The 27,789-nt window shown below is 47.3% G+C and overlaps 1 protein-coding gene and 1 pseudogene across 39 annotated transcripts in view; one reads left to right on the forward strand and one right to left on the reverse strand.

Moving 5' to 3' along the window:
• Positions 1 to 4,235: 4,235 nt before the first annotated feature.
• The window catches only part of CACNA1C (calcium voltage-gated channel subunit alpha1 C), a 760,549-nt gene continuing 736,995 nt past the window's right edge, over positions 4,236 to 27,789 (reverse strand). For all 39 annotated transcript variants that reach the window (XM_043563280.1, XM_043563302.1, XM_043563296.1 and 36 more), the window contains 8 exons: positions 25,460 to 25,587; positions 24,901 to 25,035; positions 22,999 to 23,351; positions 19,894 to 20,022; positions 16,335 to 16,441; positions 15,906 to 16,009; positions 13,755 to 14,090; positions 4,236 to 11,835 (listed from right to left, as the gene is read on the reverse strand). In XM_043563280.1, the coding sequence (XP_043419215.1) occupies positions 11,533 to 11,835; positions 13,755 to 14,090; positions 15,906 to 16,009; positions 16,335 to 16,441; positions 19,894 to 20,022; positions 22,999 to 23,351; positions 24,901 to 25,035; positions 25,460 to 25,587 (1,595 nt within the window). In that variant the 3' untranslated portion in view covers positions 4,236 to 11,532. The remainder of the gene's footprint in view (positions 11,836 to 13,754; positions 14,091 to 15,905; positions 16,010 to 16,334; positions 16,442 to 19,893; positions 20,023 to 22,998; positions 23,352 to 24,900; positions 25,036 to 25,459; positions 25,588 to 27,789) is intronic.
• Positions 18,145 to 18,831, forward strand: LOC122473121 (annotated as a pseudogene).

Raw genomic sequence — 27,789 nt, forward strand, 5'->3', positions numbered from 1 at the left:
AGATGCTAATACATGACCAAACTCACTCTCAAATTCTATCGTTGAGAGTCTGTCTTTCCAGAACATTCTAGTATCAATTCTATATCAGGGTTCAATCAGGAGACAGACCCCACACCAGTAATTTGAATAGAAGAAATTTAATATAAAGAATTGTTGCTTTTAAAAAGGGTTGGCTATCAAACTAGAAGAAAAAAGTAGCTACTATCTCTAGGGCTGAGGGAGAGTAGTTTAGGAAGGAACTAAGAACTTAGAAAAGCTCTCCTCACCACTCACCTCAAGGCTGATCCAGACATTCTTGGAGAGGCATGGCTGCTACAGGATCACACAGCCTGCTAGTGCTAAGGAAACTTGCCAGAGGGCATGGGTCAGAGAAGGTCCATAAACATGGCCTGTTGGGTGGTGGAGAAACCTGCTGGAGGTCATCAGCAGGCTGGAGCTGGTGTGTAAAGGCTACTGAGATGACCAGTACCAAGCCTCCCACATACTGCTCCATGGCTATATGCCTAAAAATAACACACTGAATTGTGAAAGGAAGTCCTTTTATTTTGCAATGGACTTTCAGTGCCCTCTATTGACAAAGACTGTACTAAGCATTGAGCCAGCTAGCAAAGGAGAAATGTTTATGTGGTTGAACTCTAGTATCACAGAGCAGGGTAAAAAGCATAGGTTTAGTGCTCAGCAGCAATAAATTGATAACTGGTAAAGGGATGAATGCATTTTATGTGTTTAATGGACAGCAAGAAGGTGATTATAGCTGGAAGTGAGTGGGATGGGACAATGGTGGGAAATGAGGTCTGAGAAGTAGAGGGGTAGGTGAAGCCAGATGCTTAAGGCTTTATAGATCATGGTAAAGACTTTGGATTTTAATCCAAATGTGATGAGAAAGCATTAGACAGTTGAGAGCAGGGATGTGATGTAATCTGATTTATTTAAAAAGGTCAGTCTGTGGACACTTGATTTTAGGAGCAAAAGTGGAGTTAAAGGAGGCTCTGTTTACCAAGTGCCAGCTAATCCATGCTCCATCTTCTTTAGGCTACACTCTCTTCTGGGTTCTAATCAGAGCGACCAAAGGTCTTCATTGGATGAACAACTAAGGGGCCAGAACTTCTTTACTCTCAAAAGTCCTAGTTATAGACAACATGCAGTGTAGCCACCCTAATACTAACATATCTCAAATTCTCTCCTTTCCTGAGCACAAACCTGACATTTTAAGATTATTAGGTAGAATTTCTAGAGGTGACTGCCACTCATTGCTATGTTTGGAGAATGCCTGAAGTACAGGTAATTCATCAAGATCCTCTTCCTCAACACCTCAGAGTCTTCTCTTTTTTGTTCCTCCTATATCCTATCAGTCCCAACCCATTAGTCTGATCTCTGATGTAGAGTGCCGACATTCCTCTAACTTAAGATGCTCTAGAGAAGACTAGGGGGGAGTCCCACTGACAGTAGCTTGACTTTGAGGACTACCACACCTTCAAAGGAGTTTTCAGAAGAAGTCTTTCCGGTAGTCTTAGTCTGGAAGACTAAGAAGAAGAAACATAAGAAGATGTTTAAGATGGCAGCCATGTGTAGAAGGTCAAGCCATCTTTCATTTCTCACTGGATCTTAGAACAGAGGCCAGATCACTTGCTTAATCTGACTTCATTGCTTCTCTAGACAAATCAAAATTCCTAGGTGGGTGAAATAGAAGTTTGCCTCACGATGCCTCTGGTTCTGTTACCTAAACCTTTACCCTCTTGCATATTTTGTTGTACTTTCCCTTTTGTCTCCACTTTCCCTCCTCAGTGCTGACGATTGCTCCCATTTCCCATCAAAATCTGCTCTCAAATCTTTTACTTATATCCTCTAAGACCTTTGGTTTCCCCTGGGATGTAATGGAATGAAAGAAGCTTAAAAATTTTCCTCTCCCAGGGACCATGCATTTTAATAGAAATCAGTCTGATACCAGCAATTTGAAATGTTTAGTCTAAATAAGAACAACTTGGAGAGCTTGCTGAAATGCATATTGATGGGCTCCAACCTCAAAGTAGCTGATTTAATAGCTTTGAGATAAGGACAAGTTTGTGGGTAAAACAAGAATATGTGTTCTTTCTAAACAATTTTTTAAAGTTTATTTATTTATTTTTGAGAGAGAGAGAGAGAGAATGAGAGAGAGACAGGGAGAGAGGAAGACAAAGAATCCCAAGCAGGCTCTGCACCAGCAATGCAGAGCCTGATGTGGGGCTTGAACACAGGAACCATGAGATCGTGACCTGAGCCAAAATTAAGAGTCAGTTGCTTAACTGACTGAGTCACGCAGGCACCCCAAGAATCTGTGTTCTAATCAAGTATCCCAAATGATTCTGCCAGGTGGTTCAGAAACCACACTTTGATAATACCTAAGTTAAAAAGAAGAGACACAAATGATAGAATTGCATGTGTCAGTTGTGAGAAGAGAAGGCTTTACTGAGTATCAAGAATTATGTCACACAGATAATGGTATTCAAATATATAACTATATTTTCTGATTCCGAAATTGTGTCACATGGAATCTCAGTGGAGCATCATTGAAACACTTGGGCTTAAATTGTCAACCTTTGTGATGGGGGATTTTGATGTTCTTTGAACTTCTCAAGAGTGCCAAATTCTGCCCTGCCTCTCCTCCCTGTGGGATTCCCCAGGAAATTATATACATGGCATTGTAGTCAGTTGGAAAGTAAATGTTACTCTATCATTAGCCAGAATAATGTCTGATAATGTACAACATAATGCTCTGTGAAGGCTGGATTGGAGCCTGTCATTTTGGCTCTTGGTGAGTTCAGAGTCTTCTGCTCCCCCACTTTTCACAGACTAATTCTTGGGCTAATATATCCCTATATGCTGTGAAGAGCAAGAGATTGAGGGACTGGTGAGCCACTTACCTGGCAAGCCATATGGAAACAAAGGGAGAAAAAAATAAGAGATAGAGATTTGTAGAAAGAATGCTTAGTTCTGCTCATTACATGGAGGTTAGAAAATTAAAGGACAAGAGGGAGTGTCATGTATGTATACTGATTTTTTTTACCATGCAGTAATTCAGCCCATTAGCAACTGCAGCCCAGTTAATATCTAGTACCTAGATATCTAGTTAATATCTAGTATCTTTGTCCTCTTTCTTGTGAGGACAAAGGAAGAAATGGGCAGAAGTAGACCTGATATAGGAAGAGTGTTTGAAGGCCAGGCCAGGCTGAAGGAGCTGACACCAAATTATAAAGCAGAAGTGAGGCCCTGCACACATAAGGGATGCCTCAGTTTGGTGATGTGCTCTTACGGTTATGTTTAATTCCTGCCATGGGCTATCCCTCCACTCCTTTTACTCCCATTCAGGAAAGCATACAAAATGCAAGGCAGAGTAATTTCATTATAGGGTGAATCCTGAATCTATTCTCATTGGTTAAAGGTATCATTTACAAACTTTGGTGCTTTAATAATGACTGGATCTGCTGATGGGTTGTGACCTTGTGGGCAGGTCCCTGTGGAGTGTCCTCCCAGCCTGCTCTGGTAGCTACTGTCCCCAGCTCTTTCACTCCTCTGTTCTCCTCATAGGGCACTAGACTTCAGAGCTTAGGGTATGGGTGGTGGGCTAGGGAGGAGGGAGGCTCTGGAGAAGTAGGGAGGTTGGTTGATGTCCTTTAATTCCTAAAATGGACTTGAACATCCAACGGTGGGAGGGTTTCTGTTGTTATAATTGTATTCAACTAAGACACATGGATTTCTGGGACAAATTATTTTTACACAGGGAATTATTCTGGAAGCTTTGTCAGAGCCAGTTTAATAATAAAACAGAACCCAAAAAAAAGAACCTTGAATTTTTAATCTTTAATATACATAATCTGATCTTCCCCCTCCCTCCTTCTTTTCTCCCTTCCCTCCCTCCTCCCTTCTTCCCTTCATTCATTCAAAACCAATTTTATGCCTTTCCAAATATCGTGGGGGAGGGGGGGAAGCTGCTCTTCTGTTTTGTGGATTATCCATTCAATTCCTCCTATTCTCTTTCCTTGTCAACTTTGTTTTTCTGTTAACGTTTTCATTGGAAGGAGTGAATAAATTGCTGAAATAAGGTTAGAGATTATCATCGGATTCAGATTTCACATGTTTTCCAGGCCCCCACCCCTCTGGAGGTTCTGAGAGGGTAATCTGGCAGTTAAGTGTATTTTTGTAACCTGTAGGAAACACAAGAAGAGGAAGGATGTGGAAGATACGATAAAACCAGTGTAGACATTGTTAAGAAATTTATTTGCAATTCTTGTTTTTTGTTTTTTTTTGTTTGTTTTTTAAATAACATCATTCCTTAGATAAAAATGCAATCTTACAGGAATATACATAGCGTCTCACACAGAGATGACCCTGAAGCTCTTCTTGAAAGGTTACCCCTTCTAGATTCCCTGGCCTTTCTCAAGGGCGAGAAGGCGCAGCAGGCGAGGCCTTTGACAACGGGATTAGTTGATGATTACAAACTGTACAACAGTATTTACAACAGTAAGACTGTGAAGTCGTGGAGCCTGGAGAGGAGGGGTGTGCAGGGGTGTGGGGGGTGGTGACAGGCAGTGGGATGACGATGGAGGCACCGTTCATCTTTCTGTGATGCTCTGAGAACAAGCATGATACAAATTGGTTCGGGCCTGAGCAAGAGGACATGAGGAGAGGGGGGTGTATCTGGAGCCTCTTATGTGGACGGAAATTTTGCTTGGCAGCTCTAGGGTATTAAAACAAGATGATTATGAGAGTAACAGACATTCCAGTGCTTCATCAGCTGGGGACCCACCACCCAATTTCTTAACAAACTTGTGTGTTTTTCCACAGGTTGTTCTCAACTACTACCATCACAGATTTGTCCAAATTTGTTTATGCCTTTGATACCCACAGCCTATTTGGTGCTAGACCTCATTCCCATGAGGCTCTAGGAGAACAGCATATGTTCTGGGCAGGGCAGAAAGCGGCTATGGGGTAGTGCATAATCTAGTTGAGAAACCAAGAGATGGATTCCAAACTTGGGGGAATGGGATGCAGCTTGATGCATGGGTGGTGTGATGTGTGCAAGCAGAAAAGAGCCCATAGCATTTGGGTCACTGGAGTTGCCTTACAAAGGAGCCCTTTGCACAGGGTTGTTTGTTTACCGTCTACCCTTGATTCCCAAGTTTTTTTTTAAGCTTTAATGTAGTTTCCCCATGTTGGGAAATCTTTGGGGGAGGGGGCTTGGTACAGGATGCAGTGACCTGTCCTCTTTTGTTCCTCCTTGACTCTACAGAAGGGAGCCTTCTCTTCTCTTCCTTCCTGGTTGCAGGCTCAGGAGAGACTTCATGCAGGGGGTCTGAAACCTGCAGCCCTCAGCATCCCTTGGCAGTGACTCAGTGCTGAGGCTGGTGCCCACTCACCCTCATCTTCCTCATTCCTCTGCTTATACACTCCGGGGCTCCAAGAATATCAGAACAAGAGTTCTTCAGGCTTAAACTGAAAATAAGAACCATCCTATTTCCACAGTTCTTCACATAGAAATTACCCTCCCTTAAGATGTACAACCTCTTCCATCAAGAGACTTTTCTGATAATGATCTAGGTGAAAAATTTTCTTATGTATGAAGTACATGAGTGATTTTTGGATGGCAAATTTGTAGTAAATGTCTGATTTATGGTAGATTAAATTGTCATGCTGCCCTTTCTAGGAACCTTATGAAAGTCATTAGATTCTGGGAAATGGGGTGTATGGGATGTCCCCCAAAAGAGAGTATAGCTGTGGAGGCCAGCATCTGATCTGAAGGGAGAATATTTGGTGATGTAACATTTGAAGCTTTTGTTTAATTTTCTCGTCTTTGTCTTGTCTTTCTTAATTTGGTAGAGATTTAGGGGATTTTTGTGGACAGTCCCAACTCTGACTCTGCTCTCAGTGTTGAATAGATTTGTTCAACTCAGCTCGATACATCCTTCTGGAAATCTCTAATTCCCTTTCAGAGACCCATCAAAAGGCTTTTCTAGAATACTGGAGAGCCAAAGGGCCAAAGGGTCTATACCACTGCATCTGCTGTGGAGCAAGACTCTTAAAATCATGTGAGGGAAAAGTCTTGATTTTAGAAGTAGTAGTATTTCTCAATATAGATAAATAATATTTAGTTCACAGTAATAATAGGTTCAGATGACACTATTTCTACCCAAGGAAGTTATTCTGGTTCTCTCTCCATTTCTCTCTACACAGTGCTCAGTCCTCTGGGAGGACAATATCATGTGTGCAGAGCTCAACCCCTTCACTAGCACCTGTTCCTTAAGGAAGTGTGTGTGTGTGTGTGTGTGGTGTTCAAATATCTCCCCAACCATGTAGAAGTCTGGCAGAAACCACCTGTTCTATTGGTATCTGGCTTCAAAGCAAAGTTTCATTGCTTTGAAATAAAAAAAATAAAGTTAAAACCAGAACTAGTTTCACAAAGAAACTATGTAAGAATCTGCACATTGGACTCCTCTCAACTCTTCTGTTGACTAGACTGGGGGGTGGGGAGAAGGAAAAAGGGGGGTTGGGCAGGAAGCTGGAATAGAGAGAATGGCTTGGGGAATGGAAAAGAGGCCCTCTCTCTCCCTGACAGTTGTAGGACACTTCGTTCCCTTGTCTCTTTTCCTTGTGTCTCCTCAGAGGGAGCTGATGGGGAACCTGGATGTGGTGACCAGGAGCTTCGTCGTGAGTGACATTAGACCTCCCTTCATACCTTCCAACTGACTAGAGTCAGTTTCAGGTGGCATACTGGCTAATACAAGGGGAGGGACACCAGCAGAGAGGAAAGATAGTGTGGCAGATACCCCACATCTAGCCAAATAGTTTGGGAAAACAATGCCAGATGGAAACTTTAGTTTTCTCTTTTTCTAAAGTTGATCCTTGAGGCATCAGCCTCTCCCCTGTTCTTGCCATTGTGGGTGGTTGAACTGGACACTTCTTTCCATAAAATGGGGACAGATGCATAAAGAGTCAAGACATACCCTTTGTTTTGGCCCATTTCCCTTCCTGTTCTCTCTGTGCCAATACTTTCCCCTGACCAGAGCCATGTCTTTTTTTGTTTATTTTTTTTGTTTATTTTTATTTTATTTATTATTTTTTTTTTTACTAACTCGGGGCTTAAATGAGTCTTCTCGAAACCAGATTGCCCTTTTCTGGTCTCTTTGCTAAATAGTTTCTAACTCTTAGACAATGATACTTCATTTTTTTTTCTAGGTCCCTCAGGATTGAGATGCTTTCATCCTCCTTAGCAACATTTATAATTGTACTTTGATGAGGCTAAAAACCTGACTACCAGGGTTATTTTGTATGCCTGAACTAGGTTCTTGCTACATATCTTGACATTTAGGAATGATGGGCATATATCAACGGGCTTCTATGAAACCCTTTTGATACCTTCCAAACTCTTCATTTTCAGGGTGTTCTTATTTCTCAGAAAGATATTACTTAGGCATTGAAAGGTACACTTCTCCTGTGGTTGCCTTATTATCTTTAAGTGAATGATCAGGAAAAGTTCTGGAAGGAAAATGGTTGTGAGAAAATGATAGCTTCTCTCCAGACAAGCCCCTGAGATTTGGAAGCAGCGTCATAGGATAAAGACAGAGTAAGGAAACCTTGTTCCTTTGTCCTTGGACCTCCCAGTCAGAGGGCAGCCTGTCAGACTTAGAAGGTGAGGGGAGGGACTATAACTAATTGCCTGTGAAGCAAAGCAGAGAAAAATTCATGGATCAAGCCAAAATCTAGGAAAATATTCTTCTCTTTCTGCTCAAGACCAAAAAGAACTTTCTAGAAACAGACAGAAAGGAGACAACTGAAAATCACACACATGACTACTAAAAAGCCAAAGTGTGGAAATAAAAGAGTCTGGGCCATTCAGAGGACAAATAAAAATCGCGTTCACCGCCCCCAGAACTTACATTGCACTTCTTCAAGTCCTGTTGGTCCTCAGCCATTAGCAGCTTTCTCCTGCCACTTAAGGGTTCTCAGAAGATTTGACAGTTATGTTTTACAAGGTCATGGGGTAAGCTCTACTCTAGGTGGAGGGTAAACATCTAATGGACGAGGTTCAGGATTTCATGACTGATTTAACCAGTCTGTCATGATGACAAGTATCTTATGTCAGCCCTTTACCAATTGACCATGAGGTCATGCCAGAAAGACTCATGGCTCTAGACAGGGAACTCCCATATGAAACTCCTTTCCTTCATAGAGGCATAGGGCCAGATGCCCTTGTCACTGCTGACATTGTCCCTATAGGGTGCAAGGCTAGCTGGTCTTCTGACAGAGATGACTATAAAGAAGAAGGGACCTTGTAGGCATGAGTGGTGAAGGGTAAGGGGCATACTTAGGTACGGCCCTGGGGGTAGCTGGCATGAGCCCAGCCTGCAGCCGGCTAATGAGATTTGGTGATGCAGAAGAAGTCTAAAAGGAAAAAAGCAGCAGGAAGTCTGAGTGTGTATGTTGTGTGTGTGTTTGTGTGCATGTAGTCAATTAAGATTCCAAATTTCTATCCAGGGACCAAATGTACAGCAAGAACCAGGTATTAATCCAAAAGGGCTCCCCTCTCCATCATAATTAAAATCTTAGCAGCACAGTGGCAGACATCTTGGGAAACTAGACAAAGGATGACACCTAACTAATTTCTAGAAGGCCTTCACAGCACTGAAAACAAACCAAAAATGTTTGGATGGGTTGGGCTTGGAGAAACAGGAAGAAACCTTCCTGCTTCTAGACAGTAAGTTAACCTGGGAGTATCTGGCACATTTCTCCACTTTTTCATGAATCAGTCCTTGAAAGTGAAATTCATCTTCATTGGGGTAGTGGACTTTCTCCAACTTTAATTTCTAGGCTGCTCATATAAGGGCTGAGAGCACACTGGGACCAGAAGACATTCAATGAGTAAATCCTGGATGAATGGTTGGGTCCTGTTTTCCCCAAATCACTTCCTTTTCAACCATCATTGTTGAACTCTATTTGAAGGAAACAGCACCAATAGGATGATGTTCTAGGTAGACACAAACGGGCATAAGAGATGCTCCCACAAAGTCTCTGGTTCCACTATCACTGTGAACTCCTGACACGTCCTCCCCAGTCCTGGTCCTTTCCATGGCTGCCACACACACGAGGGTGGGTCTGGAAGAAATCCTGCTCCAGAGAGGAAGAGATGAAGTGAATAAGACAGAGCTGACGTTTGGATGGACAAAGATTTTTACCTGGTTGCTGTTCTCTGGCCCCTGCCGTCTGAGTTTGGGTAGAGCAGTTGCCAGGGGGAGGACTCCCTTCCCTCCAACCAGCCCGACTCTAGTTCCATCCTCTCAAGTCAGTGTACACTTTCCTGAGGAAACCACTGAGGAAAGTTTGTGCGGTGAAAGTGAACAGAAAAGCCAGCCACTTCTCCCATGGGGGACGTTGATGCCAGCCTGGTGATGTCCCCTCATGGTGAAGGAGTGTCCCTAGAGAAAGTCCAAATCAGAGAACTGGAGCAGAGTGGATAGAATGAAGACAGGAATAAGACATGTCCTGGTCTCTCAAAGCAAGATGTAGTACGAATATACTTATATAGTTTTGGAAAAATTGAGGGAAATGGAAGCGAACACAAGATATGCAAAACAGTAATGTCCAAACCTGTTTGTGGATCGCGGGGTAATGATTTACACTGGTGATACCTTTGCTCATTGTAAAAATTAAAAGAATATTCGTTCCCTTTCCCCCAACCACATATAGAAAAGCACTTCAGAGTTCGAGGGTAAAGCTTGTCACACTTCAAATACAAAATGATTTACTTACATGCAGCAAAATATACAAGAAGTGAATTCAAAAACAAACTTAATTCAATTCATTATATTCGCTTGGCACAATTGCAATTCAGTTTTAAAAAAATATTTGTAAAATACTGAAACTGACCTGAATTCAAGTATAACAGTTTCTTCAACAGAAACATTATCAATGCAATAAAACATTACACGGAATATATCGAAGCAAAACGCCTTCTTGAGTTTTTCCCTTAAATTTCTCTGTTTTTTTTTAAATACAGCTTTAATGCCAACACAACTCACAATTGTATTTTTTAAATGAATATTATTGCATTGTTTTTGCATATCTTGTGGGACAGAAAATGCAAAGAGTTACTGATTCCCGTTTCAGAAGCAGAGACAGTGGTTTGTTTTTGCTTTCAAATGGCCCCAGATTCAGATCTCCCCACAGTTAGACCAGAAAGGGGGAGCGACACACTCATTCACGCATGGGCGCACTGCATGGGTGCACATACACACGTAGGACATGTGCCCAGACAACCCACTACACACACACACACACACACACACACACGTAGCACACACACTCACAGAGACTCTCTCATCCGTGCTTCTGCTCTCTGGCACCCACGGATACACCCAGCATTAAAAAGAACCCAACTCAATCACCCATATGTGCAAGACCACATCAAGTGCATTACTTTAAATTATAAAACCAAACCCAAAAAATTGTTGTTACTACCTACGGAAATTATAACAAATTATTGCGCATACACAATGGCTGGTAAAACTCGGACTACAGCGGCTCCACAGAACCCACCGTAGAAAAAGAAAACCACAATCGTTTAAATAATACAGTAAAACCAAACCCGATTTACATTTGCAAAAGTGAAAACAGTAAGGTGGGTGGCTACAAAGCTTTGTAAACACTTCTTCCTCCCCTCCCCCTGGGAAAACAAAATGAAAATAAAAACCAAAAAAACGAAAACTGCAACATGCTGTCAAGAAATATGTCAAATCACAAAACAAAAGAGCGCTCAACAGAAGCTCAGCACCACCTCGTCGCGTCAAGAACTGGCTGCCCCTTCCCTGGCAGGCAGCGCCAGCTGCCCCTCCCCGCCAACGCAGGCCCAGCCGCCATTCTGGAGCTGGGAGCCCAGGGCAGGCTAGGTGAGCCTGACGCAGACGAGTGGGCGTGGCCGGGGCCTTGGCTGTGAGGCTGCCCCGCGCCCCCCGCCAGCTGCTCCGGGTTCCCGAGCTCCTGCAGCCTCTTGCTGTTCCTCCTCCCTCTCTGGGATGGGGCTGGGTCCTCGCTGAAGTCCTACCCCTGCTTCCTTCTGCAAATCCACAGGGCCCTGGCTCTATGGAGACAGTGAGGCTCATACAGAATATGTGCAAAATGATTTTTTTTTTTTTTTTACAAGCAAAGTTGACACCCGTTTGACATAGGGTCCTTTTGGTGAGGGCTACCGCAGGAAGCTGAGGTTCTCTTTCATGCCCGGAGGCGAGGGCAGACGTCTCTTCTCTTGCTCTCCCTCCCTGATTCTTCCACTCCTCCTCACCACTCTACCTCTGTGCACACAACACAAACTGGGATTGCTGCCTTCCATGCCCCCGAAAAACTGGCTCTCCACCACCACCCAACTCTGCGTCTTGTCCCAACGAAATGAATGAAGACGCTGTTCCGGTTAACTCCAGGTCACGAGAACAGTGAGGCACTTCTGAAACGAACCCATTAGGAACATTGAAACAAATAAAAAACCCAGCGTCTCCCCAGCCCTAGCTACTACAGGCTGCCGACGTGGGCTCTGCTGTCCTGGAGCTCTTCCTCGCTCTTCCGACACGCCAGGGTGGGCGCGCAGGTCTCGCCCTCTTGGCCCTCTGCTCTGTCCTGCCCTGGGTCCCTGCAGTTAACGAAAGGTAGTAGGGTGCCATTGGGGCTCTGCTGGGCGCCCCCACTGAGGATGTTGTCTGCGGCGTTCTCCATCTCCTCTATGGTCATGTCACAGGCGTCAGCCAGCTCCTGGGTTGTGACCTCAATAAACTTGGGATCTTGAGCAAACTGCCCCAGTCCTTCTGAAATCAAGACCTGAAGCAGGAAGGGAGGACCATGAAGAAGAACCAAAGAGGAACATTATTCCTGGAGCTTGACTCTTCTCTTTAGGGCTAGGGCAGGGGGCGTATAATTGGTACCTTTGGGAAGTGTGTGTGTGTGTGTGTGTGTGTGTGTGTAGGGGTGCTCACAGGAAAGGAGTGGACACAGAGCATTGCCCAAAGGAATCAGGGGTGCGTAGGTTGGAGGGGAGATGTTTTGGCTGGGGCACTCAAAAACTGTTGTCAAACACATGAGAACTCAACTTACAGAGGGGGCCAGAGGGGTGCTGCTGGGCCGTTGTCTAAGGTAGAACCCAGCCCACCCTGTCTTTTCTCCTCCCTGCCACCCCCACATGCCTGTCATATTATTCTTGCCAAGAAACCTTCATCCTCCTTTTGTGAAACTTGTTAACCTTTTGTTACCTTGTGCCCCTTGCCTATTGCTGGCTGGCTGCCTCTGTGGGAGAGGATTGTGGGGAGGTGTGCAGAACGGCATGTTTGCACCTGCTTCTGTTCCTGCCCCAAAGGCCAGCAGGTGATCCCAGAGCTGCTCCCTCTTTCCTAAAGGCTGCTTTAGTGACTGGCTCTGAGCCAAGGGGAAGGGATTCATAATGAAGCCTGGAATGCCTTCCTCCCAGTTCCATTTGTCCTGCTCCCCACCCCATCACTCTTTATTTCCTCTCCTGCTTAAGTTTTCTTCAGAGCTCCCACCCTGTGGGACATGCCACACACATGTTTATTTATTGTCTGTGTCTCCTCACCACAGCATGAGCTCATGGGAGCAAAAACTGGTGTCTCAGCTATATCCCCGCACTTAGAACAGAGCCTGCACGTGGTCGGCACTCAATGGAAATCTGTGAACTGAATGAGGGATAATCAAGGTCAAGTGAAGAACAGGGCTTCAGAGCTGGAAGTGACCTTAGAGGCCATCTGGTTTAACTCTCCACCTCCTGCACAACAGCCTGACGACTGGATGGGCGGTGTCTCTGCCTGCATGTGTCCAGTGATGGCGGGCTCACCCCTTTATAGGAAAGCCCTCCTCATTTGGGAAAAGCTCTGTTGGAAAGGTCTTCCTCATGTGACCTTGAATCTGCTCACCTGGCAGGTTGATCTGCCGCTCCAGGCCTGCACTTAAGAGCCCCTGCCCAGGACATGAGGGGCCTCACAGGTTTGAGATGGCTATCATGGCCTCCTAGGCTGTCCCCCCTCCAGGTTTGCTTCCCTAGTTCCCCCGACAGTTCTCATAGGAAATGGCATTTAGGGACCCTGCCAACCCCTTGCTGTGTTCCCCTTTGGGCTTGTTCCAATTTGTCACAGTCCCCCAAAACGTGGTGCCAGGAGTGCATTAGCTGCTCTGGCCAGGGCAGAGCATGGAGGAGCCGGAAGCATTCTTGTTCTAGAACAGTGATTCTCACCCCTGGCTGTGCATTAGAATCATCAAAGGGCTTTTAAAAATATCCATTTAATGTGTCCTAGGTTTCCGGAGCTCCTGGGTTATTCTAATGAGCCCCAGGCTCGAGAACCACAGATACTGATACTGAACAAACCCAGCCCAGGCCCACATTTGCATCTGGAGCTCTCAGAGCTCACCACTGGCTGTAAATTGGTGCCCGGGGCCCTGCTTGGGGTTCACTGGCCTGTGGCAGGGTTATGTTGCTCAGTACTTTCTCCTCCTACAGCAGGCCCGGCCCAAGCAGAAGCCTATAGCGTCTTGTGTGATCACCATTTTCTGCACACCATGCCCTTATTCAGTGGACCCTGGGAGTCAGGGTCTTTCTGGCCAAGAGACTCGACATCCACTCTACTTGGGAAAGGACCAGATCCTCCCTTCTCCATTCTTCATGCAAAGCCCCCTTGCTGCCCTCAGCCTTTCCTTCCCCCTGTCTGCCTGCTGTGCAGCTCCGGGTCACTTACCGCTTCTACCAGGCTGCTGGCACTGCCGTGGAACTGCCTGCCCTGGGCCCCAGCCTGGCCGGGCACAGTGAGGGACACTGGCCGGGCTCTCCGGATGGTGCTGCCACCTCCACCACAGGGTGTGGGCTCCCCAGACCAGGAGCTGCAGTGGATGGACGGGAAGCTGCTGTTGAGTTTCTCGTTGGATTCGGCACCCTCCAGCCGCAGGGTGGGGATAGGCTGTGGGGGCCAGCCTCGGCTGCCTGGAGTGGCTGGTGGGGTGGCACAGGGCCTGGGGGATGTGCTGGGGGAATGGCTTCTCTGGAGGAGGGGGCTCAGGCCTGCCACCGCCAATGCCTGCGGACACACAAGGAACACGGGTTATTGGAAGCAGTCAGGCCTCTGCCTATTCCTAGCAGCTGTTGTTCCCAGCGAGCTCCACCTACCTGGAGCCCACATCCATCATTTTCAGCCCTCTGAATCCCACCCCCCCACCCCACCCCCCCGCCCATCACGACCCAGTGCTCATGTCTGCCACCCTAAAATATATTCTGTGATCATGTCCGTCTGCAGTGATCGCCTTCTCCTCCAAATCCAGAAAGTTGCAAAGGAGTGGAATCAAGCTCGTCTGCCTTTCAGCACTGGCCCTATCACCAGTCATCAGTGAATTCTTTTGCTTTTGGTTTTCTCGTGAGCAGTCTACCAGGAATGCTGCCCTCATCAGCTCTAAAACCAGAACACGAATGCCCTCTATCTACCTATCTTGCAGGGTTGATGTGAGGTTCAAGTGCAATATGGTCTGTGAAGCACCATCAAGTGCTAGAAAAAAAATCAGTGCTTATTGTTTTAATTTTTACAATTAGGCTATTAAGAATGTCCTGCTGATCCTTAGCTCAGCTTGTCTCTGAGCTGTTGTTCAAATCTTACACTGTGCTGTGATTAGACTATTTACATATTGTATCCTCTGACCTCCATGTCACCACCACGACAATTTCTCTGAGTGGAAGTGTCCATGGGAGAGTGTGCAGTGGGAAAGCCCAGACGGAGAGGAAGAGGAAAGGGAACATGGCAGTGGGTTGGGGGGTAGTGGAAAGGCATGAAGGGGGGAGTGTAAATAAAGCAGAGGTTCCTAACCTCATGATAAGAATAGATGGGTGAAATGAACTTCTAGAAATCTTTTTAAATAGCACATACAGTGTCCCCCCGGCCTGCCTCCCCTGCCCACAGCTCTTGATGGTCCCCAGCCTGGGTCCCTGGTTCCCTGGAGATCTGAGGGAAGTATAAGGCTATGCTCAATACTCCAGAAAGCCCAGTGGAAATCATATGTATGCTGGCAATGCCACATCGGCTAAGCAAAACAGTGGATACTTTGAGCCGAAATCATATCAACTTAGCTGAGCCACAATGGCCATCTTTTGCACATTATAAGTTTTGATTGGCAGTTGAGTGCCTTTGGGTATTAAAAGAAATCATCTAATGCATGGGCCTGTGGTGAGGGAGTATACAATTTGAGAGGTAAAAACTTTAGGAAATTTAGACCCTAATTTGCCCAGAAGTAAGAGGCTGGCCTTTGGTTCTTTGAGGTTTGCATTATTTCTAAAATCCTGAGATTATGTTGGACATTGGTGTCTTGGATTTCACTGGCTCAGTTGGAGTCAGCCATGCCAAGAGATACTTCAACGGTCAAATCTCTCTGGACCTGCTTTCCTTGAATATCAGTCTCCTCCTGACCATGTTGCTGGCAGAATCTTTGATCATTTCTATGTTTTGGTGTATCTTGCAACTCTGTATAAGTACATCTATAAGTAACGCTATGTAAGTACATCCGCCTGAGTGCTCTGTAGTGTAAGCCAATGTCTGTGGAGGGAACATCTGCACCATTGTAGGAAGAAAGATGAGGCAGAATCCTGGCACTGCTGATCCTTTGGGACCACATGAGGAGCTCCTGTTCACCAGTATTTGCTACATCTCCACCCTGGGAACTGACACCCCTTGTTAACGTTCTCACTTGCGTGGACAAGTGCCCTCATCGGGGGCTGTTAGGGCCAGGGGTTGGGACTATGAGTGGTCAAGACAGGGAAGACTGAATGGTGTCTTGGGATTTGCCATAATCATGGGGGTTTTGTAGCCTGTGGGGTGATGGCCAGTGACATATCTGAAAGTCTGGGCTACCTGATGATGAACCAGATGCAAGGGCAGGACTGTCTTCTGAGAGATGTCTCCCCCTTGATTCTTCTGTCGCTTCAGACATTCCAGGTGGAAGGAGGCCCTTCGACCTGCAAAGCCAGCCATAGAACTGTGATCAGCAAAGGGAAAGGGGACACAGGCCTGTGAGGCTCATACCCTGGGAGGTGTAGAAGCCATGTTAGTGGCCCTTGGATCACCTTCTCTCTACTATTTGGCTCCCATATCAGGTAGCATATGGTCAAGTTCCACCCAAAAGCCCTGCCCTTAGAATCCTGTCTCATCACTGGGCAGCCACTGTGTGGGAGTTGTCTGAGCCAGGCCATGGCAGTTTCTCAGCCACCTGAATGCCTGACCAGTCATCTGGGGGGTGATACCTGGCTGGTCACATCTGGAGTGAGAGGTGTGAGTATTCACCTAGTGAGGCAGAGCGGAGGAAGCCCCTCTTTGGAGATTGCCGGATATCTCTCTTGTCCTCCTCCGGTGGTGTTAATTGCCGATTTTCATCATCCTGATAGGAGAGCCTGGAACAGAGAACTCCTGGAGCTTATTCCGGGAGGCTGAGAAGTTCCACCCCATAGGGACAGCTGCCACCCCTGAAGGCAGTTTGCTTTCTCCCTTAGCGAAGGGAACTCCCACTTTTTGCTCTCCTAAAGGTTTGGCGAAGGGGCAGCAGGAATTCCCCACCCATCCTCCACCCCCCAAGGCTGGGCCTGGCTCTCTGGCATCACAGATGTTTCCAGCTCCTCATACACGGTCTGTCTGCTCATGAGCCTTGCATTTCTGATTTGAGGCAGTGGAGGCGATCTTGAGTCAAAGTTGGTGAGAAAGTTGGAAAACAATTTTTGGCCCACAAGATTCTTTCCAGGAACAGCCTAGGCTCCACTGTTTACATATGTGGGTGCTATTTATCATGAGTACTCCCAATTTCAGCCAAAACTTCTCTCCTTCCCCTAATTTCTCCCTGGCCTGCCCACCCTTCATCATCAGGACACACAAGTGGTTACCTATAGCAAACACCCAGTCATCTAGTCAGTGACCAGCAGAGCTGTAAGAGGCCTTAGGGGGCATCTACTCAATGGCTTCTAAGCCTTTTTGATGGAGAGTCACAATAAGAAATATACTGCTCGTGGTCCCATATACATAGACACACCTAAATGAACTCGGCTTCTGGAACCATACTTACCTTTATTGCATGCATTGCTCTCTGGTGGCTTCTATGCTACTTTAGTCTATTCTATTTCATCAAACAATGTCAGCTGCAATCCACTAAGTTGATTTCACAGTCCCCAGTGGGAGCAGCCTGCAGTCCAAGAAGACAGGTGCATTCTAACCCCTTCATTTTACAGACAAGGCCACCGACTCTGTTCCTGCTGTGTGACTCCACATGCTTCGAGGGCAGAGACTGTGCTGCCTTCCTTGCTCCTAGCGCACTGCCCTTGAGCCTTTGTAGATGTGCAAGAAAATTTCTGACTGAAAACCTCCAAGCCTTTCCTCTCATTTTTGACATGGTGAACTCATCCTATTATATTCTCTTCTATCCAAATTGTACCCACTCTTGAAGACCCAGCTTCTGTTTGATCTTGTGCAAGGAGGCTGTTATGGTCACCTTGACCCAGACCTTCTCTGAATGTCTATCCCCCTCATTGTTTGTACCACTCTGTGAACAAGTAGTTAGAAAATCTCCATGTTTTCTCCCTCTTCTGAGATCTTAACTAGTTTGTAAAATATCCTTGAGTGCTGAGGCCGGTTTATTCATGCTCTAGCAGAGTGCCTGGATGCACCAAGCACTCAGTAAGAGCCAAAACGGAAGGACGCATATGCTTTTACTGATTTCTAGGGTATGTGGCCATGTGAAAATTTGCAGTCTCTACAAATCAAAAGGCTAAAGGGCCGGTCCTTCTTTTAGGGAAGTTACTAAAATAATGCATCTTAAACTTTTTGAATGCAACCCACAGTCATAAATACATTTTATGAGACTCAGTACACACATTAAACAAGTATTTCACTGAATAATACCTTTGTGACATTGGATACACTATTATCTATTGTCTTATTCTAACCTATTCTATGCTATTGTGTACTATGTTATTCTTTATTTTAAAATGCTGATCTTGGTCTGGCTTTCTGGAGCCTGGGGAAGTTTCTGGAGGCAGATACAGAGTTGCTTTTTGTGTTTCTTCATTGATTCCAGGATCCTCTGGTCTTCAGCCCCCTGGAGGAGACCATGTTGAGACTGGAGAAGAGGCTGCCTAGAGCTGCTGAGCCTGCTGGACCAGACAGACAATAAAGGGCCAGCAGGAAAATGTACCAAGACTAAGAACCCAGCATGGGCATCAGCTAAAGTGGATAAACTCCAGCCTTCAGAAGGCTTCAGCCTCTAAAAACTCTGGGGAGAATCTAGCAGTTAGTGGCTGATAAAGTCAGGGCCAGAAAGCTGACTAGACAAAGGTGTGGATGTGATGTTCAGCATTGGAAAGCTTTAAGCACAGTCCTAGCAGACAGTGTGCTGGGATGATGTTACAACTACCAGGCCCAGAACTTCCTTCCAGTCCTGAAGCTGGAGGAAGAAGCCTTCTACCATAGCAACTGCAAAGAGCCAGGCATCAAAGCACTTGTGAGGCCTGTGAAAGAGGCTGACTCAGACTATACATAGGTTGAAAAAAACAATCCCTGTTATGACCCATCCAGCAAAGAAGAGAGCCCCAAATGGTCCAGGGTGGATGTGCAGTTTGTTTGGATGAGGAAGAATTTCAGTATCCTGGCTGAGCTCAAAACCCATCACCAAGCTCACAAAGCCACTAGAGACCCTTTAAAAGAGATGGCTCTCTTCACTCGCCAAAGACTCAACTCAGCCCTGACCTGAGAGGAGTTTGATTTTATTTTGAGCCTAGGGAAAAAGGAAACAAGTTAACTGGGACACTGTTGCTGGAATGGGCAAGACATTACTCCAAAGAAGTTAAGCTTTTATAAGACAAAAGACGGTGTGATGAGGCTTGCATGTTATGTTCACCTGGGCTCATGTCCATAGGTGGTTTTCATGTGCCCTTTCTTCTTTCTTTCTTTCTTTCTTTCTTTCTCTTTCTTTCTTTCTTTCCTTCTTTCTTTCTTTCTTCTTTCCTTCCTTTCCTTTCCTTCCTTTCTTTTTCTTTCTAAAGATTTTATTTTTTAGTAACCTCTACACCCAATGTGGGCCTTGAACTCATGACCCTGAGGTCAAGAGTTGCATGCTTTTCCAATTGAGCCAGCCAGGTGCCCCTCATGTACCTTTTCCAATAAAACATTAATATATAAAAAAGTATTGATCATAACTAAGTAAATGTCACAACCCTCGAATGGGTCTGGACTTGTAGTTAAAAAACGCTTCTCTTAAAAAATTCAAACCGTAAGAGACTCTTAAGGACTGAGAACAAACTAAGGGTAGATGGGGGCTGAGTGATAGGGGAAAGTGGATGATGGGAAGGGAGGAGGGCACTTGTTGGGATGAGCACTGGGTGTTATATGGAAACCAATCTGATAATAAATTATATTAAAAATTCCAGCACTGACAAAAATCTTGGCCACTGTTTGCCAGCAGTGCCCTCTGCTGGGTAGCTTTATTATAAGAAGCTTCATGAACATTTATTTGTCAATACATGTATGTGTGTACTGAGTCTCACTCCAAAGTATGTTTATGACAGTTTGTTTCAGTAAAAAAAGTTTATGAAACACTGTTTTAAAGTTTTCCTGAAAGTATTGCATCACAAGAAAAGCTAAGCTAACTGGGGGATAGTGTGCATGTGTGTGTGTCGGGGGTGGGGTGGGGTGGGTGGAGACACATACATCCATCTCCCTAATGAGGTGACAGATGCTTTAGGCATCTTCTGATATATGATCTCCCCCTCCCCAAGTCATGCCCAGAGGAGGGATTTCAGGGAGCTTCCCTTCACCCCCAGACCCTTTCCTGCACATGGGCTAGCCTGGGGGCAGAGCTCACATCTCTGTGGAGATCAGGCTGGGCTCGCTGCAGTACTCAGTGTCTTCACTTATCTTCACGTCATAGGTCTCGTCCTGAGAGACCTCTTCCTGACACACCATGGCTATCTGGCTCTCCCGGGAGTGGCACCTGAAGTGTCCAAGATGGAGAAATAAAGTCAGAAACTGCTAATCCCCACCATTCCTTCAGCAGGTGAGGTGGCACACATTGCACATGCACTCATTCACATGTGCAATGCACTCACACAGGGAACACGCACGCACACACACACGTGCACACACACTCACACAAAACTGCTGTGGCCTCTTCTTCCTGCAGTCGCTGACAAAGCCACGGAGCCATGGAAGCAGTAAGATTAGAGATAGAATTCCACATGGAACAAGCATCTCTGGGGTAGGATCCAAGGAGATCTGAGTTCTGACCCCAATTCAGTTGCCCTTTGGCATAAGTCACTAGCTCACCACATGCCTCAGTATCCCTATCAATAAAATTGAACTAACATATGCCCTGCTTGACTCAGAAACTTGTTGGGAGTAACAAATGAAGTAACAGATGAGATGGTGTTTTGAAAGGTAGAAAGGACCAGCTTTTAAAACAGGGTCCTGGACTGTTCTATACAGGTCGGCATGGGCCTGTGCAAGGGCTGTCCTTTCCTTCTGCTAGAGACAGCTGGGGCTTTGGGTGCTAGTTGGGCAGAGCTGGGAAGTTCCTGGTGTCACATTTTGACATGGCTTTGGGTTTGTCATTGGCTCCTTGGAGTGAAGGCACGGAGAAGAAGCCTCACATAGGGGGGTTTGTTGTCCTGGGCAGTGAGCTTGACTCCCTGCTGAGCTTGAGATCCTCCCACACCAGGATGTACCTTGGATTATTTTGTTTTCCCTCCAGACCAGGATCTTCTGCTCATTTGGTCATGTCTTCTTAGCTCTGGTCCAGGTGTTCTCTCTTTTCCTGTCTGTGCCTCGCTCAGTACCTCCCTCCATCTTTCTTCCTATAGTTCCTGAATGCTGGGGCCCACTTTACTCATGGAGGCATCAGGGAAATATCCCAGTTTATTTTCTCAGGGCTCAGTGATGGATTGGCATCTTAGATTTGACCCTGAGCCAGTGGGCTGTGTGCAATTCAGGAAGCTACCGTTCCTGGGTACCTACCTGGTTCTCTGGAGAAGGCCCTAACAGATGGCTGCCCACCCCACAGTAAGGACAGGTGAAATGTTGAAGGCTCTTGATGGAGTGGGAAGAGAGATATGTGAAAAGAGCTTTGGTGAGGCATGATGGGATGAGCTGGAGATGGAGAATGGCAGCAGGCAGGCAACACCACTTCTTGGGGGCCACTGTGTGCAAGACATGCTGGCCTGTCCCCATCAAAAGTAAGGCTAGTCCTGGGGCCACTGCACTTAGCCTTGAACTGCAAGATGAAGGATGAGGCCCCAGAGCTACAACCTTGGTTAAGTTGTTCCTCCTCACCAAGCTGAAGCATACTGCCTTGAGTGTTGTTTACTGTGTTGGGAAGGGAGGGAGCCGATGTTTAGAGAGCACTTACTACATGCTAGGCATTGTGCTAGGTGCTTTGCATGTACCATAATCATTGATAGATGTATCTGTGAGGAGAGGAAGACAATCCCCTGATGTCTCTCCTATCTCCTCTCTAAAAACCACTCTCCCTTCATTTAATATGGAACACAGTTTGGAAAATACCCTTTGAAGGGGGTATTAGTTTACTCTGAGAAGCTAATGATGGACACAATGAGCCTTCATTAAGAAGAGGTTTTGGTAAGGGGAGCAAGGGAGAAAATGGCACTAAGACTGAGTCCCTGAAGGTTGTAGAAGGGGAAGAGGTTTACAGAAAAGGGAGGGGCCACCAAGACAGTCATGGGTCAGCCACTTAAACCTTGATATTCCTCTGTACAAAGCTAACCCTTTCACATCAGCATACAAAATCCAGTGCCAAGCACACTGCCCTGCACATAGAAGGCATCAGTATACATCTCTTGAGCAGGACTCACCCAACACTGCTTTTGGGTGGTTTAACCAGCCAGGCTTCCAGGCAGTAAGGTTTGACTTGGCTCTCATCAACACTGTTAAATGCCCAGGCCACGTAGGCTTACATGGAGCCATTTGAAAATGGGTGGTAAGAACAGAAGTGAAAACCAGGGGGCAGGTATGCTGTCTCCTTAGATGAAAGCAGCTTCAGGACACTTGTCGAGAAAGACACTCACACTTCACGATTATTTTCTAAGTTTGCAAGCAGGAGGGATCTGCCCAAGAACATGGCATGCTGGGGATCTTCCCAGCCTGCTGTGGTGGGGAGGCCGTCCTGCTCTGGAAGAGCAGCTCAACTAAGGGTGAAGTGGCAAGATGTGGAGGCATGTTCCCACCCACCCGGCCTTGGGTACCCGGAGCTGTTGACAGAAAAAGCGGGGAGACCCTTTAAGCCCAGGCTGTGCTTCCTGAGGCCCAGAGCATGAAAGCAGGCACCTACCGTCCCAGCACATCATAGCAATGTATCCTGGAGCACCAGGGAGCAGAGGGTGGGGAGAAAAGCATGCGTCAGGAGATGGGAGATCAGTCAAACTACCAGGAATGATCCTACACTGGGGCAGAATGAGCAAGTGCTACCGTGAAGGGCCTCCTGACACCAAAATGCCCCTCCCAAGAGGGTTGAGAAGGACATAAAGAAAAGATGGTAGCTCCGTTCCCATCCTAATTGAGCCAAAGGCCAGGTTTAGGCAGACTTGGGAAAGGCCAGGGGAACAGAGTCTACTGTGGAGCCAGAATGCCGACATCCCAGGGATCAGGGGCTGGAGCTCCTCTGCTTGGTTAGCATGAGAAAGCACAGGAGGCTCTGTCCACAAGTGTGCATCTCAGGACACTTGTTGGGCAGTGGGGCCATGGTGCCTTTTCCCGAGGGTGGCTGCCACATATAATCAAGGGCAAGATTGGGAAGCAGCATTTTTCTATCTCTTGATGGGCTCTGGGGCAGCAGCCTCCATCCCAGCTTGAGGGGTGAGTGGTAGGCCTGGGGGCCAAACTCTCCCCCCATCCACTCTGGGCTGGAGTGTGTGGGGCCCCTGTGCATGGGCCCTGGATGCCCCACCCTCCTGCTTACCTCTTGGAGCTGAGCTTCCATGCTGCCTCCTGAACCCGGACAGCAGGAGACAAGGGGGGCCCATGGCCCTCCACGGTGCTGACTGCGCTGGGGTAGCCAGCGGGACGGGGGAAGCGGCCCAGGGCAGTGTTGTTGGCATTGTTGATGTTGGCGTTGGAGCCAGTGGACGAGTAGCTGCTGGGGGTGAAGGTGGAGTCCACCAGTTTCTCGTGGGATGGCGACTCGGTGTCGCCTTGGCTGTTACCCGCCTTGTTGATGTGCAGTGGGCGCTGGGTGGTGAAGGTCTGGGGGAAGGCGCTCCGGCCGTCGCTTTGGTAGTAGCTGACGTGGTTGCCGAACAGGCCACCGGCCCTCTGTAGGCAAGATGGGAGGGGTGGGTGGAGGAGAAAGCCCCCTCAGCTACCTCTCCTTCTCAGCGAAGGCACGGAAGGTTGTCCGCCTTCCAGAGAGCACAACCACGCCGGGCAGCACATGGCAAATGGGGAACTCTTCACCTGCGTGGCCTGGTGGTTTGAGAGGGAGGGACCCAGAGAGTCCCCTCTGAAACCACTGGGGGGAACAGTGAGGGACAGGACCTCTTGCAGAACCAGTCAGGCAGGGAGGCTGCTCCCCTGGGACTTTCTAATGAACCCCACGAGGAGTTTCAAGGACCAGTGTAGGATGGCAATCCTTAATTGCAGCCAGTGCTTGGCTTGGCAGCTGTGAGGCACGGTGAGGGCTGAGGGGTGGGGAAAGAGACCAGGGGATTCTAACAAGAATTTTTTAAATGGAGATCCAAATGGCTCACTGAGCTAGAAACCATGTTGGCAAAATGGTTTTGAAAATAAGGATGACACATTGACTCCATTAATTATATCATGGCTTTCTCTCCCCTGGGAGGTTCTTAGAGATTTCAAATCAGGACCCAATGTTTTTTCCTAACACTTTTTTCTTGTCCTGGGTGAGTGGGAAAGTAGCTATCTGCAAGTTGATCTGTGGGGTCTTGCTGGGGCAGTGTTATCATGGTGCTGAGTCCCTGAGGCCATTCAGTGATGGACATTTCACAGTGATGAAGATGAGGATGGTGATGACAGGGTAGCCACAAGGAGGGCAAGCTCCTCCCGGTGACTCCATAGCCCAGGACCCCTGTGTGGTCCCCCTGTGGGAGCTGGAAGGGAGAGTTGTGAGCATGGCCCCATTGCAATGGTGGTCAGTAGTTTCTCCCTCACTTGGGAAGGGTTTTAGCCAAGTACCTCAGGGCTTAGGCATGGGCCACAATGAATGGAGAGAGCAGGACCCAAGAGTTCCACTATCCTGGCAGAGTCAGGTTTGGTTTTCACTTCTAAAACTGACACTCAGCCTTCATATCCAGGATGGGAGAGGGAAGGAAGGCTGGAGGGGATTTTTGTGACCTGGAGAACACATGCTTTATCTCAAGAGGATAATTGCCACTTGGCTCCACTCCTCTGCTACCACGTGGGAACATAAGCCAGATTTTCTGATTTTTTTTAAAGAGAAGCCAGAGGTCTAGATTTTTATTTGAATGTGCTGAATTTCCAAATGTCGGCAAACAAAATAGTTCTGCAGATTAGATGAGGCCCAAGAGCCACCATTTGCAACTTCTAATGTAGAAGTTTCTCCTAGGAAACATTTCCCTTAAGAAAAGGGCTCCTCCCCTCTTTCTCCAAGAGCCAGTGACACTCTGTAAGCTGCCATGTCCTGGGAGCCCAGCCTTGAGATGGAGTCAGCCTTGGAAAACATGCAGGGATAGGAAATAGTTGACTGGGAAGAGCTTGGAATCTGCCTTAGAGTTCAGGGCTTTCTCCCTGGATTTTCTTAGCAGAAAAGGTGAAGCCAGCCCACCTTCTTACTTCAAACCAAACTTTAAAAAGATAAGAGAGTGCTCCTATGGCATCCACCTACCCTGAAGATGTCATCTTCGGAGGCAGCAGACACAGCCTCCTTCATGGCCTTGTCCAGCTCCTCCTCAGCTGTCAGATCTCCAGAGATGGCCCGTCGGATCTCAGGCCCAATGTCATGCAGCGTGCGCAAGCCAGCCTGAAACCCAGAGGGGCACCCAGCCACCTGACCCACCTGCCTCTCCACAAGGCAGGTGAGCCTGAGAGGGTTTATCTGTGTGTGCTAACTGGGGATGTGGTTCGGGACCTCTCTTGTCTGCCCCAGAGTGGAAGAATCCATTTCTCCACCCAGGAAGGATAAAGGGCTGTTCCAGAACTTCAGCAGAGCTCCATAGAGCTCTGGGGAGCTGTGAAGCGGGCAGGACTGTGGAGGGCAGGGTGTGTGGGAAGCAGTATGTAGCCCCTTCACACACCCACCTGTAGAAAGGTTGGAACTCTCAGAAAGTTTCCTTCTGAAGGGACCTGGCCTCCAGCCCACTGATGACAGATTTAAGCCCTAGCCAGAGGTTGGAAGAAGGTGACCAGGCCCTTCCTTAGGGTGTGGACCCCCCCTCACCCCTCACCTGCAAGGACAGGGCGTTCCTTTGGGAAGGCTTGCCCACAAGGCCCTGCTCTTTGCGCTTCTTGAATTTCCGGAAGTACTCTTGGATCAGGAAAGTAGCATAAAACTTGCCAACGGTGACCTCATCATCTGAGATGTGAGAAAAAAAGGACAGCAGGGAGATAAATGGGGGAATTCAGTTGGGCTTCATTAACTTTTTTCAGCATCCAAACTTTCTTAAGTTTTTTAAATTTAATTTTTTAAAAAGAGGTAGTCTAGCCAGAAGATGGCGGCTTAGGAGGACGCTGGGCTCACCGCACGTCCTGCTGATCACTTAGATTCCATCTACACCTGCCTAAATAACCCAGAAAACCGCCAGAGGATTAGCAGAACAGAGTCGCCGGAGCCAAACGCAGACGAGAGGCCCACGGAAGAGGGTAGGAAGGGCGGCGAGGCGGTGCGCGCTCCACGGACTGGCGGGAGGGAGCCGGGTCGGAGGGGCGGCTCGCCGGCCAAGCAGAGCCCCCGAGTCGGGCTTGCAAAAGCGGAGGGGCCGGGCGGACTGTGTTCCGACAGCAAGCGCGACTTAGCGTCTGGGAGGTCAGAAATTAACAGCTCTGCTCGGAAAGCGGGAAGGCTGGAGGACAAAGGGAGGGAGAGCTGCTGAGCGCCCTGACAACAGAGCTCAGTTTGGTGGGGAACAAAGGCGCTCGCCAGCGCCATTTCCCCCCGCCCATCCCCCAGCCGAAATCCCAAAGGGAACCGGTTCCTGCCAGGGAACTTGCTCGCTCCGCGCAAACACCCAACTCTGCGCTTCTGCGGAGCCAAACCTCCGGCAGCGGATCTGACTCCCTCCCGCTGCCACAGGGCCCCTCCTGAAGTGGATCACCTAAGGAGAAGCGATCTAAGCCTGCCCCTCCTGCCCCCGAGCACCTTGCCTACCCACCCCAGCTAATACGCCAGATCCCCAGCATCACAAGCCTGGCAGGGTGCAAGTAGCCCAGACGAGCCACACCACCCCACAGTGAATCCCGCCCCTAGGAGAGGGGAAGAGAAGGCACACACCAGTCTGACTGTGGCCCCAGCGGTGGGCTGGGGGCAGACATCAGGTCTGACTGCGGCCCCGCCCACCAACTCCAGGTATACACCACAGCACAGGGGAAGTGCCCTGCAGGTCCTCACCACGCCAGGGACTATCCAAAATGACCAAGTGGAAGAACTCCCCTCAGAAGAATCTCCAGGAAATAACAACAGCTAATGAGCTGATCAAAAAGGATTTAAATAATATAACAGAAAGTGAATTTAGAATAATAGTCATAAAATTAATCGCTGGGCTTGAAAACAGTATAGAGGACAGCAGAGAATCTCTTGCTACAGAGATCAAGGGACTAAGGAACAGTCACGAGGAGCTGAAAAACGCTTTAAACAAAATGCATAACAAAATGGAAACCACCACAGCTCGGCTTGAAGAGGCAGAGGAGAGAATAGGTGAACTAGAAGATAAAGTTATGGAAAAAGAGGAAGCTGAGAAAAAGAGAGATAAAAAAATCCAGGAGTATGAGGGGAAAATTAGAGAATTAAGTGATACACTAAAAAGAAATAATATACGCATAATTGGTATCCCAGAGGAGGAAGAGAGAGGGAAAGGTGCTGAAGGGGTACTTGAAGAAATCATAGCTGAGAACTTCCCTGAACTGGGGAAGGAAAAAGGCATTGAAATCCAAGAGGCACAGAGAACTCCCTTCAGACGTAACTTGAATCGATCTTCTGCACGACATATCATAGTGAAACTGGCAAAATACAAGGATAAAGAGAAAATTCTGAAAGCAGCAAGGGGTAAACGTGCCCTCACATATAAAGGGAGACCTATAAGACTCGTGACTGATCTCTCTTTTGAAACTTGGCAGGCCAGAAAGAATTGGCAAGAGATTTTCAGGGTGCTAGACAGAAAAAATATGCAGCCAAGAATCCTTTATCCAGCAAGTCTGTCATTTAGAATAGAAGGAGAGATAAAGGTCTTCCCAAACAAACAAAAACTGAAGGAATTTGTCACCACTAAACCAGCCCTACAAGAGATCCTAAGGGGGACCCTGTGAGACAAAGTCCCAGAGACATCACTATAAGCATAAAACATACAGACATCACAATGACTCTAAACCCGTATCTTTCTATAATAACACTGAATGTAAATGGATTAAATGCGCCAACCAAAAGACATAGGGTATCAGAATGGATAAAAAAACAAGACCCATCTATTTGCTGTCTACAAGAGACTCATTTTAGACCTGAGGACACCTTTAGATTGAGAGTGAGGGGATGGAGAACTATTTATCATGCGACTGGAAGCCAAAA

This window comes from Prionailurus bengalensis, chromosome B4 (genome assembly GCF_016509475.1).
Source record: "Prionailurus bengalensis isolate Pbe53 chromosome B4, Fcat_Pben_1.1_paternal_pri, whole genome shotgun sequence".
Classification (NCBI taxonomy): Eukaryota; Metazoa; Chordata; class Mammalia; order Carnivora; family Felidae; genus Prionailurus; species Prionailurus bengalensis.